The 17,001-nt window shown below is 41.5% G+C and overlaps 1 protein-coding gene across 3 annotated transcripts in view; it reads left to right on the forward strand.

The window, feature by feature from the left end:
* Window positions 1-17,001, forward strand: part of nlgn4xa (neuroligin 4 X-linked a) — a 73,502-nt gene that overhangs the window by 18,139 nt on the left and 38,362 nt on the right. For 2 of the 3 annotated variants that reach the window (XM_044019649.1, XM_044019648.1), the window contains exons 3-4: window positions 3,476-3,526; window positions 10,628-10,780. In XM_044019649.1, the coding sequence (XP_043875584.1) occupies window positions 3,476-3,526; window positions 10,628-10,780 (204 nt within the window). The remainder of the gene's footprint in view (window positions 1-3,475; window positions 3,527-10,627; window positions 10,781-17,001) is intronic. The other variant, XM_044019650.1, reaches the window with a different exon arrangement.

Here is a 17,001-nt window from a genome sequence, read left to right on the forward strand (position 1 = left end):
AACTCAAATGACCTGGGGGCCATTAAACGTCTACAACTGTTAAAAAAGATATTCATGATGATATTTCACTGAATTTCAAAGTAAAAGTGCTTGTTTTGACATGGAATCTGTGTATTGTTCACAATAATAACATCCAAAACATCCAAAATCATCTAAATAATTATGTGCACTATAATTAAAACAACTAACATGCTCATATATATACATTTATGTCATTTTATATTGAATGTAATATATTTAATAATGTGAAAATTACAAATGAATGTCTTTATTACTTTTATAGCAAATACAGTCAGTATTATATTCTGTCTACACTCTTTCACCTCACTGTGTTTAAAAGAAGATTATAACAAGATAGTGATTGGTGGGCCACATATAATCGATTGGGGGGGCCACCAGTTTGACACCTCTGCTTTGTGTTATTTGCTTGGCGATATAGCCCATTTTCATAAGTAGATATAAATAAAAACACTATTATAGAATCATCATCATCGCGTTTCCTCTCAATATGTGTATATATATATATATATATATATATATATATATATATATATATATATATATATATATATACATATATATATATATAAATGTATATTGTATATATATATATATATATATATATATGTAAATGTTTGTGTGTGTGTATGTGTGTGTGTATATATATATATATATATATATATATATATATATATATATATATATGTGTGTATATATATATATATATATATATATATATATATATATATATATATATATATATATATATATGAATAAATAAATAAATATAAATAACTGGGCCCTGAAATGAGCCTTCTACCTTTTTAAGAGTAGGCAACTGCCACTGATCACTACTCATTTAAATCAGTCACATACATTCAGGGTTTAATTCCTTCATCGTGTACCACTTTATCCTCCCCATGAGAGTCGCAGGTTGTTGGAACCAATCACAGCTGGCACAGAGTGAAGGGGAGGGGGGTGCAGCAAAGAACCAATTTAGAGGGTTCAATTAACCTCTGCATGTTTTTGGACTGTGTGAGGAAACTGGTGAACCCAGAGAAAACCCACACACACACACACACTGGGACAACATGCAAACTCCATGCAGACCCGGTCACAAACCCTGTTGTGTTTGCTGCAGGGCAGCAGGGCTAGCCACTACTCCGCTGTGTGGCCAGGTGGATTCCTATGTACTTTTGTGTTTTGGTTTATTGCAGCTTGTGTGTTGTACATAGATTTGTGTGTTTATGTGCGACCTGTCTGAGCAGATGTGGCTGTTCATGCTTGGCTGGGTTACACTGACATGGCACTGGCCCATGTTTGTGCTGCTCGCTCTCTCACTAAACGGCTATATTGTGCAAACACTCCACCGCCCTGGCCGTGCTAACACATTATGTGCCTGTTGAGAGCCATTGGCCACTATTTGCTGATCAGTGAATGCTGCAGTACACATCATAGAGGTGAGAGTACAATTAGGACGTACAGATGATAGATTTTGCTCGGCGTAATAACTTGAGGAGAATTGCATTGTGGATAATGGGCTACATTTCTTTCTCAGTTTATTACACGGAGGCAGTAATAATACACAAAACGATATGCATCATTATCACACTGTTGTTGTAATAATAATAATGATAATAGCATTGAATTCTTACTTCCATAAAGACAGACATCTTTAGAAAATTGTCATTATGATATTTAACCTGATTGCACAGGGTTGTGGTGCATCCTTGTTTTTTGCACACCAAACTGACGTTAAAGGGCCAGTGTGTAAGAATTAGTGACATCTAGTGGTGAGACTGCAGATTGTAACAAACGGGAGGACAATGTCCAGGAACTACGGTGGCCTTCACACATCAGAAACAATGTCATTCCTCTGACTAGTTTGTGAGTTAAGGCTACAAAACCTAAACCATTTTGTTTTAAAGTGATTATCCTTTATGTCTGGGTCATGTGATGAATTATGGTCAATAAAACTCTTAACTGTTATACACCAGACCTTTTAAATCATGCATCTTAAATTGACCTTGAAGCTTTTGGCTGGAAGCTAGTGGAACGCGCCCTCTCTATTGTGTGTCTGACCGTGGTGTTGTCGCTGACTTTCATTGCTGTGTGTACCATGTAATCAGCCACTTAGCCACTATTTAAGACGTTAAAGCTAAACATTAGGCCAGGTGAAAGTGTCTATCTTAGTCTGGGTAGAAGAGAGACTTTTTCATCCAAACCACAGAAGACTAAACTTGTGTCTGTTGTGTCTCCTATATTGTTGTTGGCTCAGCCTGTTGGCGGCTGTTAATGTTTACCTGGCAAGACACCAGCTGGCATAGCGACGCGTTCTCCGTCCTGAAACACTAAAGAAACAACCGTATAGGTCACCTGTCCCGTGAGCTTGGATTCAGCTCATAGTCGCTATCGCTGCCTGGTTTCCTGGTTTTCTTCTGCACGGGAAATGTTTTGTTTGATTCTGTTTGCGTCTCTTCTGAAGTCTGTCAAGTCAACAGAGTCCAATGTTTGAATGGGATATTTTGGCAAACGCTTTGATACATAAACAAGTGACACACTTCCAAGTATGCAAGGCAGAATACACAGAAACCTAGCCTGAAGCACAGAGGCTCAGTCTTAGTAAAAACATGGATCTTAATTCTGTACATGGCTGTTGCTTTATCTCACTGTGAGACAGACTGCTATCTCCCCCAGTAAGTTCAAATGTGTTCATTTGTGACTTTAAGGACTTGTGGATTCATTTAAATGAACCTAAAAGACACAAACATACCAAAATGAGGCAGCAGTAGACCATCAACTCCTGGCCCTGCGAGCTAAAATCACAGATTTTATCAATCAGACTTTGGTGTTAGAGAGCAAGCAGTTTCCAGATGTCAGTTTCCAGTCACTTAAGGCTTTTCCAACCATATTCCCATGATGTTTTAGACTTTAGTGAGCGTAGATTTTTCCCTATCGTCTGGTCAGCGCTGACTCTGTGTTAATACCTCGTACAAATGAACTTCTTTTAAAATGATGGTATATGAAGTATTGCGGTGAGTCGGGTCAGATGCTCCCTTCATGGCATTAATGAGCACATGATTATGATGGAACAAAACCTTGTTGTTGTGTTTGTTTACGCCTTTCAACTGGAATGTCGTGAATTCAACAGCCATGACAGGCGGAAGGTCTTGGTGACTGAATCGCCTGCTTTGCCACAACACACTACAGTTAATGAGAGTGTGTGTCCCAGCAGTGTGGCAGATTTGTTTCTGCAGATTGTTCTGTCACAAATTGCTGTGTTGACCCTGCCAGGCTGCTGCTGCTGTGTTCTTGATCATGTCACAGCTTGGTCGGGTTCACTGTGTTGTTCCTCTCGTAGCACCCTGACCTTTTTCATGTTATTTTTGTTTTTTTTGGCTGAGATCACTTTTTTTTCCTCTCTCTCTTTTTTAAAATGTCTCCCCTTTTATTCTACTTTTCTCCTCAACACCAGGAGCAAACAGTCAAGCCGCAGATTTCAGCAGTAATGGTGGCCGCAATAAAGGTATTTTCTATCTTATCCCCCTTTTGACCAACCAAAGACCAGCCTGGCACTGATGCATGACGGCAAACTTACAGACCTTTTTTTAATCAACTTCATTTGACCCCTTTTAATCCCCTGCTATTTTTCCCCCCTTCCTTTAAAGTGCTTCTTGACACTTCTCCACTCAGCTCTTCGTTTTTGTGACAGCCTCGTTTCTCTTTGGATTCTTTTCTGAGGCAGGAGGTCCCTGGTTTTCTTTTTTTTTACTAACTCAAATGTGATCTGAATTGTGCTCTGCATGTTCTTTTGCCTCCTCTTATGAATTCATTTTTGGTCCCCTTTTTTCCTTTTCTACGCTTCCTTCATCGCTCGGTGAAGCATGAACAGTAACCCGTGTAGTTTTGACAGTAGAAATTTGTTCGTCAGTGGCACATAGACATTTTTTGCCACTTTTCTTCCCTTTTTTTAAATTAACATCTCACTCCTCTGCATGATAATAACTAAATTGTGCAGTTTCCTTCTTGCTCTGTGCTGGGTATTCTATCGCTGAACCTGCCACAGGAGACATTCTTAGTTATTAGACGACGTTTGTCTTCTGGGGAACGCAGACACTCAAGTGCCAGAAGAAGCAGTGACATTTCTGAAACACATTCTTATGGGCAGTTTTTTTTTGTTTTTTATCGATGTTCCTCCAGAGGGGAATATTGGATGTAATTTTCATCGTGCATTCTTCATCGTACTTCCATTACTCGTCACAGCACAGTCTGGCCTACCACTGACCCGGCAAGGTTTTCCTCTTTGGCTTGGCCCATCTAAACCTCCTGGGGACCCATGGGACTCTAAACCTGTTTAGAGCATTTAATTCTGCCATTACCTGTTACAGACTTGGAGCCAATCATTAAACAGCATGGTCTCCGGGCAAAATACCTGGAAAGCACCAAAACACCGTTCAAAACCAAACACGGAAATGTTGTTGTGATGTCATACAATAGTGTGTTTTTTATAGATTATGCCAGTAACAGAAATTCACCACAATCAACTTTTTTTTATTGAAACAAACATGGACTAGAAGCAGCGCAGCTGTTTGCATTAATATTAACAAAATCCCATATAAACCTTTCCCTAACTACCATATACTGTATGTTGAATTAGCATCGAAAAGATCCAGATCCCAGGGAGACTGTGTTGTTTAATGGATATAAGAGAAAAAAACATCTTTCTACAGCAGGTGTGGGCGAAAAATTCAACATCCACACTGGAATTGTGACATAACATCCAAGGCCTTTGATCATGTTGGCATTAGTGATCCCACTGAGATGTTCCCAGCCTGCTTTTAGTGTAACAGAGATGGAGATGCAAGCGAAAATAGAAGAGTTAGAAGTAGTAAAAGCACAAGTGTTGGCTTTTTAGGTTCCTAGTTTCTGCAACTATACTCAAAAAGGTGTGCACCCAGAGAAAACATCTGTATATGGAGAGAGATCTTGGCAGAGCATGTCCTCAGGCACTGCCGGAGATTTTAGGAGAGTGTGCAGAATCTATGTACTCTGACTGTTTGAACATCTGCAGTGGCAATGAATTACTTCCGCGGCTCCCCTGTGGTTCCACCTATACCTCAGCGACTGCTGCAGAGAAATCTGGCTGCACTGTCGACGGCTTAACTCACACTTAATGTGCTCTCCACTCTTATGTCTCTCACTGGAAACTGAGGTTTGTGTTGTAGAAACCCTTCACTCATGATACCCATGATAGAAGCAGCAATTTTACATCAGGGCACACAGCAGTTGTCAATCCACTAAATATACAATCCTTCATTCATATGAAGTGGCACAAAGTGAAAAAACATTGACAGAGAGAACGGTTCACAATTGTCCATTCGCAGTAGGAGCAGGCTGTTAAATAAATAAAATTCTTAAGATATGAAAGACTTACAATGTGAGCTTTTTTATTGAAATGCTAAAATCTGTTTTTCCTTCTACCCTCTGGCAGCCATGTTTTCAGTAAGAGTAAATATCCATGTCTGAGGCTTGTTCTGGGCATAAAACAATGTTGGTGATTGACACAGGAATTACGTTGCTGCCACTCTTAAATATTCATATGCGTATGCTCTCGTATGACCACTCATTTTTATTTATTTGGTACTTTTTACGACGCGCGGCGATCCTCGCGCCGTCTTTCGCTCGCTCTTCAGCCGTTTGTGACAGATTTTTGTGCCAAATAACGACTTTCTGTGACTCTGGAGGGAAGAGGCCGGCTGTGTTTTGGCACGTGAGTGGAACTGTATTGAACAGGAAGTAGAGTGCATTGAGTGGTAGAGCATGATGGGACAGACGGCGGTGGTGGCGGGGTGCTTGTTCTACATCGCCTTGATTAACTGCCATTTGTATTTGTCCCGTTAACAGTAGACGACACTTGAGGCAATGGAAAATTCACATAGGCGCCCCCCTCCCCACACTTCCCCCCTCACAACTATTGCACCATTCCATCCCACCCCCTCACCCAAGTAAAGATGAGTAATGCATGCAACACCACGCTGCCAGTGGAGGAATATATTATCCCTTTGGCTCGGGTGTCAGTGATGAATGTCTGGGACAAACTTGCCGCACAGTCACCCAGGCAGCTCCGCAGGCCCCAGAGAGCACAGAGAGCGAGACACTCCGGTAGTAAGAGCACTTGAAGTCGTTAGATTTCTTTAGTTTTAAGTGCACTCCTTGCTGACAGGATTGGAACACTACGCCTGGAGACCACCCTCTCCTCCTGCGCCTATAAAGCATAGCTTGGAATCTGCAGGGGATCCTTCGACCGGATCAGAGAGTCCCTCTCTCCCTCCTCTCCTCAATTCTAACTAAGAAATGGGTAGTAACAGTCAATTGGGCTGTTTGTTTGATGGAGAGCCAACCGAGCGTGTGTGTGTGTGTCATTAGATGTGTAGCCGTTAGAAACGATGACAACTTAATGGCAGCGGTCATGCTCCTATGTGCATCTGCCTCTTCAAGGTTGTTTTTCCGTCTTCCCTGCACCTGACGTCCATGAACACAGACAGAAACCTTCCACGTCCCGCTCTGTAATTAACAGCTTTGGATTTTTAACTAGAATAGATTTGACAGGGGTAGGTCTAGGGTGGTCATATCCTCCTCACACTTACCGTTTACCCCCTCATGCCGACGCTTGGTTGCAGGTGAGGAGTTGCAGAATAGATGCAGGGGCATTAGCAAAAAGCCAAGGCACCATTTTCAGAGGACAGTGGTGATTAATAACCTGCCCCCAAGACTTTGTTTTGACTTCCACCGCTGTTTTCCTTCATGCCAGTGGAGAATGATACACTCCACCTGCCCCATGCCTGCCTGCCTGCCTGCCTGGCTGGTTGTGTTGCCTCTTGCCAAGCCTGCTTAGGTACAACATTCACAGCACACAGTACAGCTAGTTTTCCATTTGTCATGGCCTGCAGCAACTGGAAGAGAGACAATAATTGGTGTGAGCAGCAGGCGTCCTCTTTAAAACCAAACCACATAGTGTTAAGCTGTCTCTGAAAGACATGTTCCCCAACTAACACTAGATATCATTTAGAAATAAAAACAAATATCTAATTGAACAGATAAAGGGTGTTCACTCAGGAATTAGCCAGCAATGACACCCTGAAGTCACACCTGAACCCTGAAGTCACACAACAGCTTGTTTGAAATTGCTGATAGAGGCAGCGGTGGATCAACAACTGTGTACAGTGATGTAAAATTACTGATTTTATCTATGGGCGTGTGCACGGGACTTTCTGTATAGCATACAGCGTGCAAGAAGCACATGTCAGGAGCTACGACACCATTATCAAAAGGTAGAGCGAGTTGTCCTTCAATGTGTAGGTTGTGGGTTTGATTCCCTGGCTTGATAGTGAATGAATGGGTGAATAACAAAACTGTAGTGTGGTCATCAAGACTAGAAAAGCTCCATATAAATACAAACCATTTACCATATATTACCAAACAAACAAATTATTTCATTTTATTTTATTTTAAAGAGTGAAAAACAAACTACACACTGTTTGTTCCACCCCTTGTCAGTAGGGGGTGCTGCAGCATCTTCCTGCAGCCTGTTGATGGGTTTTGGTGCAGGGAATGAGTGATTCCAGGTTCACAGATATAAAGTGGCAACCGTACCATACCATATATTTTGTAGACTTAAGCAGGTGATTTGATTTAGTAAGCCCTTTGCTAATGTGAGCCACTGACGTCCGTGCGTCACACACATCCACACTTCACAAAAGAAGCTGAGCTGTCCCTTTTAAATATGCGACTCAAGTGTTGATCACTGACATTATGTTGTATTTTTCACCGGAAAATGGAAGCTCGGTGTCGGTGACTTAGGACAATAGTGTTTATGTCTAGTTTGTATTGGAAAATAGACGGGCTCCTCAGGAAGAGATCATAAAACGGATACATTAACAATAACATCCTGTCTTTAATATAAACCAGTTTCAAATAAAGGGCCTCTTCTCCACAGTTGAGGTGGATAAAAGCTATTATTTGGGAACTCACAGTCAGCACAATATCATGAATCATTTGAATCTCTCTCGCTGGCCAGCTCTCTTCTCAGTGTGTTATTTTCCTCAGCGGCTGCGCTCATCCTGAATGACATTTGAGAAACTTCCAAGCAGCCTGGGTGACTGGGCCGGTGATAATGGGTTCATTCAGCTGTTGGTTCCAGGCTTACTGTAGCACAGGAGAGCTGAGGCATGCTGGCCAGTGTGTGAGGACAACAACACTCCTACTCACTACTTTTGTCTTCTTTTTACTTGATTTATTTTTTTCCTGGGGTTAAAGGGGTGAAGTGGAAAAAAACAAAACCAAAACATGTGTTCACAAACATTATAGTCTGTTTTGAGAGCCCAGAGGAGTCAGCTGCCAAAGAAGACGCTGCTGGATGATTTAAGGCTACCTCGGCTTGTGCTGAAGATTGTAAGTGTCTCCTTCCATCTCATCTCAGGCGAAGGACCTACTCTTAATTTATAATCACCACCTACACATGTACTAATCATCCAGCTATAATCACTGCTGGAGAGCCTTGTAAACAAGGTGCTCTATTCATCTGGTCTAAATACAGCATCCCCTGAGCAATATGCAGAGTACCATTGTACCAAGTGCCATTGTGCCGTGGTAAATTCTCATCACGGACAAAGCACAACTCTTAACATCAACAATCCTTGAGTGCTCTTCTATGTAATAATCTAAAATAATGTTCTATTGAATTCGGCCCTGTTTTTTGTCGTTTACATAGACCAAAGGTGAACAGAGTTTCAGAAGAAGAAACAGAGTCACGTGACAAGAGGTGTGGGTTGTCGTGAACGATCCTGAGAGGCACATGATTCCGTGTTTTATTGTTGCGTGAATCAAAAGTGTGGTGAACTCCAGCTGTGTTCAGTCCACATCAGCATCAGTCTAGAAGCTACGTCCTGTTGAAGAGACTGACGTTACATAATAGGGTCAACTCAGTGTATGATTGTTGTTGATATGCTGCCGTAAAGGCGGGAATCATCCTTGTTTGTAGCTCAGGGATGAAGGTGTAGGTCGTCTCTTTCAGCTGGATCTGCTGGTGTTTTTCTGTGCCTTGATTAATTCCCCCACTCTGGGACAAATGAAGTGTTTTGAATTAATTTAATATCATTATGACATAACGGTGCTGAGTGAAAAAGTCAACAAATATTACTTGCCTAGAAAACAATTATCTATATAGTGGACACGCCCCTCTTTGCCTTCTTTGGTTTTCAGCATTGGTCTTTTCCAGTGCACATTGTAGTCGAGTGCAACAAGAATCCTGGTCTCATACACTGGGGAAATGAAGATGAAGCATTGGATTATAGTCATCAGGATATGATTTTGAGATGACTCTTATATCCAGAGTTGCCCCGTCTCTGTGTCTTCTGCCACGCCAACCACACGGATATTTAGGCGCCTGCTGTAGTTCTTGGTATATCCAAACTCTCCATCAGGGCGATGACCTGCTTCTCCACTTCCAGTATCCTCCACTTGTGTGCTGCAGTGGAGTTTTCAGTCGCTAATGGCCTAGCCTCTGCTTCATCTAGCTCACATGTGTCAAACTGGTGGCCCGGGGTCCACATGTGGCCCTCCAATCGATTACATGCGGCCCGCCCATGTATATATATGTATGTGTGTATATATATGGATATATGTATATGTGTATATATATGTATATATATATATATATGTGTGTATATGTATATGTGTATATATACTGTATATAGATGTAAAGATGATGAACTCACTCGTGAAAAAAAGTAGAGAAACTCACCCATTTGCTTCAGACTCCCTCCGAGCTCACAAAGTTAATGTGATTGGATGAAAGAAAATGCACCACAGACGTAAAATGCTGAGTGAAATATTTTAGTCATTAAAGTAGATTTGGACACTGGGTCATTATATATCATTAAAATGAAGGTGTGGCTGTAAGGTCTTTGACTTTGATGCAGTGCACTATGCCAAACAAGTGCAGTTAATTGAATTGCCACTCTGTAAACCTATAGGGCCTTTGGGGCCCTTGATGATCTCGGGTAGTTGCTTTGCATTTAGTTTACTTTGCTAATTCATCCACTTATGCTGCAGTCACACGTACATGGTGGAGGCTTCTGCTGAAATGTGGCTCATTAATTCACTTTGCGTTTGTGTGTGTGTGGCAGAAGGTGAGAAATGTGCTGCTTTCCAAACACCAGCCAATCAATATGATCACATATCATTCAGTGTTCCAAACACAGATGTTTGCCAATCAAATCACATTTATTCTTTTTAGCTCTAACAAGGACAAGGCTATTCTTCACTTGGCTGTTTTCTTAGCAGCAGCCGACACCATATCGCCATCACTTAAGCAACAAGATTAATTAAATCCACACTTATGTGTGAGTAGGAATTGGTGATTCTGGTGGGCAAAGGTCAAGATTAACTTTTATTACAAAATTTGTTGTGATTTGGAAGAAATTGAAGATAAAATAATTATACTTAGCTCTCAGGAGGCCGCCATTCTGGACCGCCATGTTTTTGCATAATGGACAAAGCATGTTTTCAGTTTTGATCTCAAAATGAAATGTAAAGTTTAATTCTTGTATTTTGTTGTTCCTTGCAGATATCCACGATGAGAATGGGCTGAAGCCAGTCATGGTTTACATCCACGGAGGCTCCTACATGGAAGGGACTGGGAACATGATCGACGGCAGCATCCTGGCGAGCTACGGGAACGTCATCGTCATCACAATCAACTACCGACTCGGGGTTCTGGGTGAGTCCACCTATCTGGGGCTTTAATTAGTTTGGAGGAGGCTAATTGAATCTGAAAAGTGAATTATTGATTCAGTGATTGACTTAAGGACTAATTGGCTCCCACTGTTTCACCAGCTGGCTGCTTGTGGAAAGCTACAACATTTGCATTGACAATTGCGGGGTTGGGCAGTCAAAATCCTCCTGAGCTTATATTTCTTAAATACCTTTTTAAGTCTTTAATTCGCTTAATTAGGCCGACACGACACACGGCATGAATGTTCTAATGACTCTCTGATATCATTCTTACGTAAGACGTATTTAAAATCAAGTAAGTTGATTCACACTTGAGCGGAGACGACGTGTGATGCATCATTCTCGGCCCTGATTGCGTGTCTGGTTTGTTGGATTTCATCACCTCCAGCTATTATGTGCTTAGTTTTCCCAGTGCCAATCAGCTAGTAAATGTAGTGGAGGAGGTGCTTTTTTTTCTGCATTTTTCCACAGACGGTTCAAATATTTCACTTCAGCCTCGAGTGGCCCACACAGCGTGAGATAAGTGCATGCAAATTAAACAAATACTCTCACCAAAGGGGTCGGGGGGGAAAAAAAAGATTCTCCGACGCAGTGTAATGCTCTCTTGAACTATTATGAATTTGCGGGAAAATTAATAAATGGAAAAAAACAGCAAATATCGAAGAATTACATGCCTCTTAATTAGAGAACTAACAGAGGAATACAGAACGAGCAGAGTCAGTGATTTATCTCAATATTTTCTTATGCCTATGTTTAAAGTACAACACAGTATTAGGGCCAAACTGATGAGAAAAAAGTCATAATATTACAAGTTTATTCTCGAAAGATTAAAACATTTTTTCTTCAGTTTGGCAGTTAGCTGTTGAAGTATTTCCTTGGTTTCCTCAGGAAAAGACGACTAAGAGAGATTCTGACGCATCGATAGCCGTTGTTTAATTGAACGGAGTCGTGAGGTACCTACACGTTCCCGCCGTCTTACATCCGTGCCCTTTTCCCGTGACTTGGCTCATTCTGCGGCAAACATCAATCAGCCCCCGAACATTCAGTGCAGGAGAAAAGTGATCCGTTGGTATCAGAGCTGGTATCTCCACAGCGACGTGCATCTCACTTTGTCCCCGTCTTTAGGATGAAAGTCGTTTTTCTGGCTCGCACAGATACTTTATCTTGCATCTTTGACATTATACGTTTGGGTTTTGAATGTCTGTTTCCCCGAGACTATCTTTGAGTCTAAGAGGTGGCTGATGATATCAAATGTTTTGATGGGAAAAGTTTGCATTGAAACCCCTCTCTTCAAGGCTGTAGCCTTCTCTGACTTTCCTCTGCCGTAAACACGCAGTATCGCTCTGTGGAGTCTCACCTCCCTCGTGACCTTAGGAGACATTCCTCCCACAGGAACGGATTTACAAAGCCTGACTCATAGCTGCATAATTTTGCATCATCATGGCATTTAAAGCCGCACGTGTGATGTAACGGATGACGCAGTTTGAGTTTGTTTTGGATGTGCTGTCAGGCTCTTTGAGGGGAAGTGTAAAGACATCGGGAATCCTCAGTTGCCAAGTGTAAAAATTCTTCTTGAAGAAACGATCAAATGTTTGTCAGAACTGATGTTCTGTGATAACAATGTCAGCTCCACTTTTGTCATTTAGAACCACGCTTCTACTTTTTCAAATATCCTCCGCAGCCATCATGGCAACGGCACAGATTTTACACCTCCACATCTTCAGATATGAGCAGTCTAATGCAATATCTTACATTTCCAGGTGATACATGTGGATTGATTTAACCCAATTGCATTATGCGAAAACGAAAGCTGCTTTAGTGTGACATGTGTTGTAATATTTGTGTGTATTTGGTGCCAGTGCCTGACAATATTTAGAATATTGTATTTGCAATTCAGGCTAGTTGTTTGGTGGAACTAAACTGCAACAGCAAATAGATTTTGTAGCTTTTAGCTCAATCCTGTTCAGAGAAAAACACATTTTTTGTGCCTCCTTTTGTTTGCTGCAGCAGAATCACCAGAAGTCGAGTATAAGGTGGCTGATTAACTTAAGGAAATACTTCACCGATTCACATTTAGCTTTGTATTACTAGCATAGGGCTAGTATTTTTGAAAAGTTGTGCTTCCCAACCTCAGTTTCCCCTGAGTTGAGAAATATCTTCATTCTTTTCTTTGTTACTTGGTCCTGTTAGCATAACTGTTAGCAAAGATGGCGGACACTGTTTACATTCTGGGTCTAAAAAGTGCGGAATTAGCGCTGCAGTTTCGAGCCGTAACCACGTAACAAAAAAAAGAATGAAGAGATTTCTCGACTCAGGGGAAACTGAGGTTGGGAAGCACAAGTTTTCAAAAATACTACCCCTATTCTAGTAATACAAAGCTAAATGCTAATTGCTGAAGTATTCATTTTGGCCAAAGATGGTGGTTTTGGTGTTCGGGGTCACTGAGAACTTTGTTAAACACTCTCTCTGACCTTATCCAATGTTCTGTAAGAGTCAGTAAAACAAGTACTGCAGGGTCAGATTGTTTTGTTGTGTTTCACTCACACACCAAAGTCCACAGAGGAAATCAGCAATTTTATATCGTGGCACACAGGAACTGTTGATCCACTGCTCCCTTCATCAGGAAGTTAAAATGTGTTTGGAAATCATTTGTTTGGATTTAGCCAAGTCACAAAAACGTACCAAATGAGTAGTAGACGAGCGGCTCCTTTTGTTCCTGTGAGATAAAAATGCAGAATTTCCCTATATGGACTTTGGTACGAGAGAGTAAGTGGTTTATTAACTTCAGTTTCCAGTCAGAAAAGGCTGTCTAGTGATGAGATAAAGTGGAAAACATGTTTTGTTTAAGATATTGTAGACTTGGCTCAAACAAAAATACCAATTATGGCAATAAAATGAAGGCCCAGTTATTTTATACTCATACACATGCATACTTTATAAGATTATGGAATAGTCCATACAAAACTTTGTCTGCCTTTGAAACTAAGCCAACTCGACACACTGCTTCCTGCTCTGCGTGCGTTACAATAAATCTGCTGCTTTGTATGGAAAACAGAGTTCCCACAATATTCAGTTATAAGCAAATGATATTTGTCTCGATACCACTTAGATACCGAGTACACTCATGTGGTCATATTTCACTGAAAAGGTACTTGAACAGATTTAGCCCTGATTAATAGCAGCATGGCGATGCCACACTTATCTTGCTACAGCAGACAAATTTCTGTTCCCCTTTTTTATTGTTTGCAGTGAGGAATTTAATGTGGTCTCTCCGCCGCCGTTGCATGTTGCTCATTGTGTGTTGAAGTGAAGCCACAGTTCATCGTAACCGCCGCCGCCGCTGCCGCCACCGCTGCTCTGCTCTGCTCTGCTTACCATTTGTTATGAGGCCGAGCTGTCTGCACCAGTCCCTATATTTAGTTGCCTGAGAGCCGCAGGGAGAAGGTGTTCTGGAAACGTGTGCACTGCGGAGAGGAAAATAAAAGACAGACGAGGAGAGAGAGAGGGAATATAGATGAGAATACAGATGGAGACAACAGAGGGAGATGAGCGGAGGAGGGAGGACGGGGGAAATCTTTTTAGGATGCGTGTGTGGATGTGAAAACACACCCTTCCCCAAATCACACTGCAGTGTGGCACAACTTCACCATGACCAACGCAGCAAGTCACTTTAACTATTCCATCGTTTTCTTTCAGTCTTGGGCCAAAAGATGTTAAAAGCACATATATATATACGATAAGATGCATTGACCTTGCAGCTGCTTCCCTTGAGAAATAACCACAGATGCTTGTCTGTCGGCATCTGGAGCGCTTCTGCGGGGGAGGTCCAACAGAGACCAGTGCCCCAGTAACTCTGAGCCTGGTCCCGCCCATGGCTGCGCTGTGAACTGATAAAATGATGAGTTTCTTGCAATGAAATTGTGTAAAAAGCAGTATTAACTCTTTTAACACCGAGCGCTTTACCGTAGTCGCGCGGCGCTTTGTGCTATCGGGAAAAAATCCAATGCTTTCTGAAAGCCAAGAAGTTGCCAACATGTGGTTATTATATCGCCAGAGAGGAGAGAGTGGGAAGAATACCTGTCCATACTTCACATTCTTTGGCCTGTTTTTGCACATTGAAAGACAAAAAAACATTGAGAGACCCAAAAAAATGTCATTGTAAATATGTTTCATACTGCTCCAATTTCAAATTTAACACGCACAATCTGTTGTTCCTTTACTGCAGTGTTTTTTTTAAATAAACCTTATTGTTTGTCTCCATTTTAAATTGTTAAAACAGTATTTTAAATTGCAAATAACTGCCAGATATTGAAAGTTATCCTGGGAAATTTTTATTCAGGTCCTTTTTATGGTGAAATTAAGCCAAAAAAAAAGGCCAGGCGGACATTTTGACAGTTAGGTGTTAAAGGGTTAGTGTGTCTCTGCAGTCGACCAGATACCTTATTAGAATATTGCACCCACAGATCCACTGCTGTCTCAGTAGCTATTTAAAGCTAGACTGAAGCCCGACTCGACACTGTCACACACCTGTAGAACGTTCTTATGTCATGGTCATATTTTGGCGCGCGTGTGATTGGTCGGCACTCTCCTCGTGCGTGTGTACGGCGCTCAACCGTCGGACCAAACCATCTCTCTGTTACCTACCATTTTTTTGGTGCTTTCATCGTCATGTGAACAATGATGTCGACGTAGATACAAATAAAAAGTGGACAGATGGTTAAACTGATCAGGAAAAGCTGGCTGGAGGATAGTGTGTGGTTGGTTACCATGGCGACAGCGACAAACTTTTGCATTTATTGGACAGCAATGGACCACAGGTGGAATGGAACCTGGGTTAGTGCTTGAAGTGCAGAGTTGTGGGCTCTACCGACTGATTTATTGTGATTTATTTTTACACATTTGGAACAGAACTCCGACGCTCTGTTTTTCCACTATGGTTCCTTCTGAGTATATATTTTCTAAATAGTTGTAAGCAGATGAGTGAGAAGGGGACTCGGAGTGAATTCTTGCCCCGGGGCTCCATAAAACATCAATTACACAATGCCAGCAAGGTTGAAAAGCGATAAACTGAATAAACAGAGCCGAGTGTGACCATATGTTTTTGAAACAACAGCACAGCCAACTGAGCTCTGTGAACTTGGCCACAAACGCACACTCTTCTATATCCTGCGCCGCAGCTGCTTGACAATAAAAGCCCCCTGCTGGTCCCCTCGTGGCGAGCTTTTAATGTGAAGCAGTAGCTGCAGGAAATGCCGTTTCCATTAACACAAATGAAAGGGAATTTAGATGAAAGAAAGAAGAATCAATAGAAAGTACAGAAGGGAAGCAGGTTTATCTACAGAGCTCGTCAAAGAAACAGAATTATTAAAAAAAACAAGAACACAAGTCATGTAAAAACTAAGGTATTGAATAGCAGACACGTGCAATGGCTTTGATACACACGGTTATTAGTTTACTGTGAAGTGAAGGAAATAGAATCTGCTTGGTTTTTATTTGGGAGCACGAAGCAAACCTAAATGACCTGAATGACCATATTGAAGCCCAAGACCATTTAGGTCTTTATAGACAAGTAATGGGATTTAAAAAACAAACAAAGACACTATTTAGTGATTTAAGGCCCATTGTAATGTGCTTCACTTTCTTGGTTTGTTGGTGAAGACTCTGGCTCCGTCTGATTTATTTTTCACTGGAGCAGTGAAGACACTTTTATAGCGGCGCCGATTGAAAGTGAACGAACGCTGCTCTGTGTCATATTTAAACTCGCATCCTCCTGCTCTGCTGTGTTTTAACGTTGGTAGGAGGCTGATTTTGTAATTGCCTTGTCTTTGGATTAAATTAGTCCACGACTACACTTGTAATCTGTAGTGTCTTGTCTTGCCACCTGCATATTTATGGTAACAGCTAATACAATATTCCAGCATCTAAATAGAAAGAATGCATGAATGGTGAAGAACTCCGCATCTCCTTTTATTCTCTCAAATTTAAAAACTACTGTGTTTTACATTTTTTTCTTGTAGATTTAGTTTTATTCCGCAATTAAACGGCCGCTTTAAGGTTTGACATTTAGACGGCATTTCGCTGACAGTGGAGTGAGGACACCGCTGAACATCTGCTAAGTGTCCATAAAACAGACAGAGCAGTCGCCTCACCTTACAAACTGGCTCGGGCGCTGCAGTTGAAGTGATTCAAACAGCTGCTGACGCTAAG

The sequence above is a fragment of the Solea senegalensis genome, linkage group LG2, assembly GCF_019176455.1.
Source record: "Solea senegalensis isolate Sse05_10M linkage group LG2, IFAPA_SoseM_1, whole genome shotgun sequence".
In the NCBI taxonomy this organism is placed as follows: domain Eukaryota; kingdom Metazoa; phylum Chordata; class Actinopteri; order Pleuronectiformes; family Soleidae; genus Solea; species Solea senegalensis.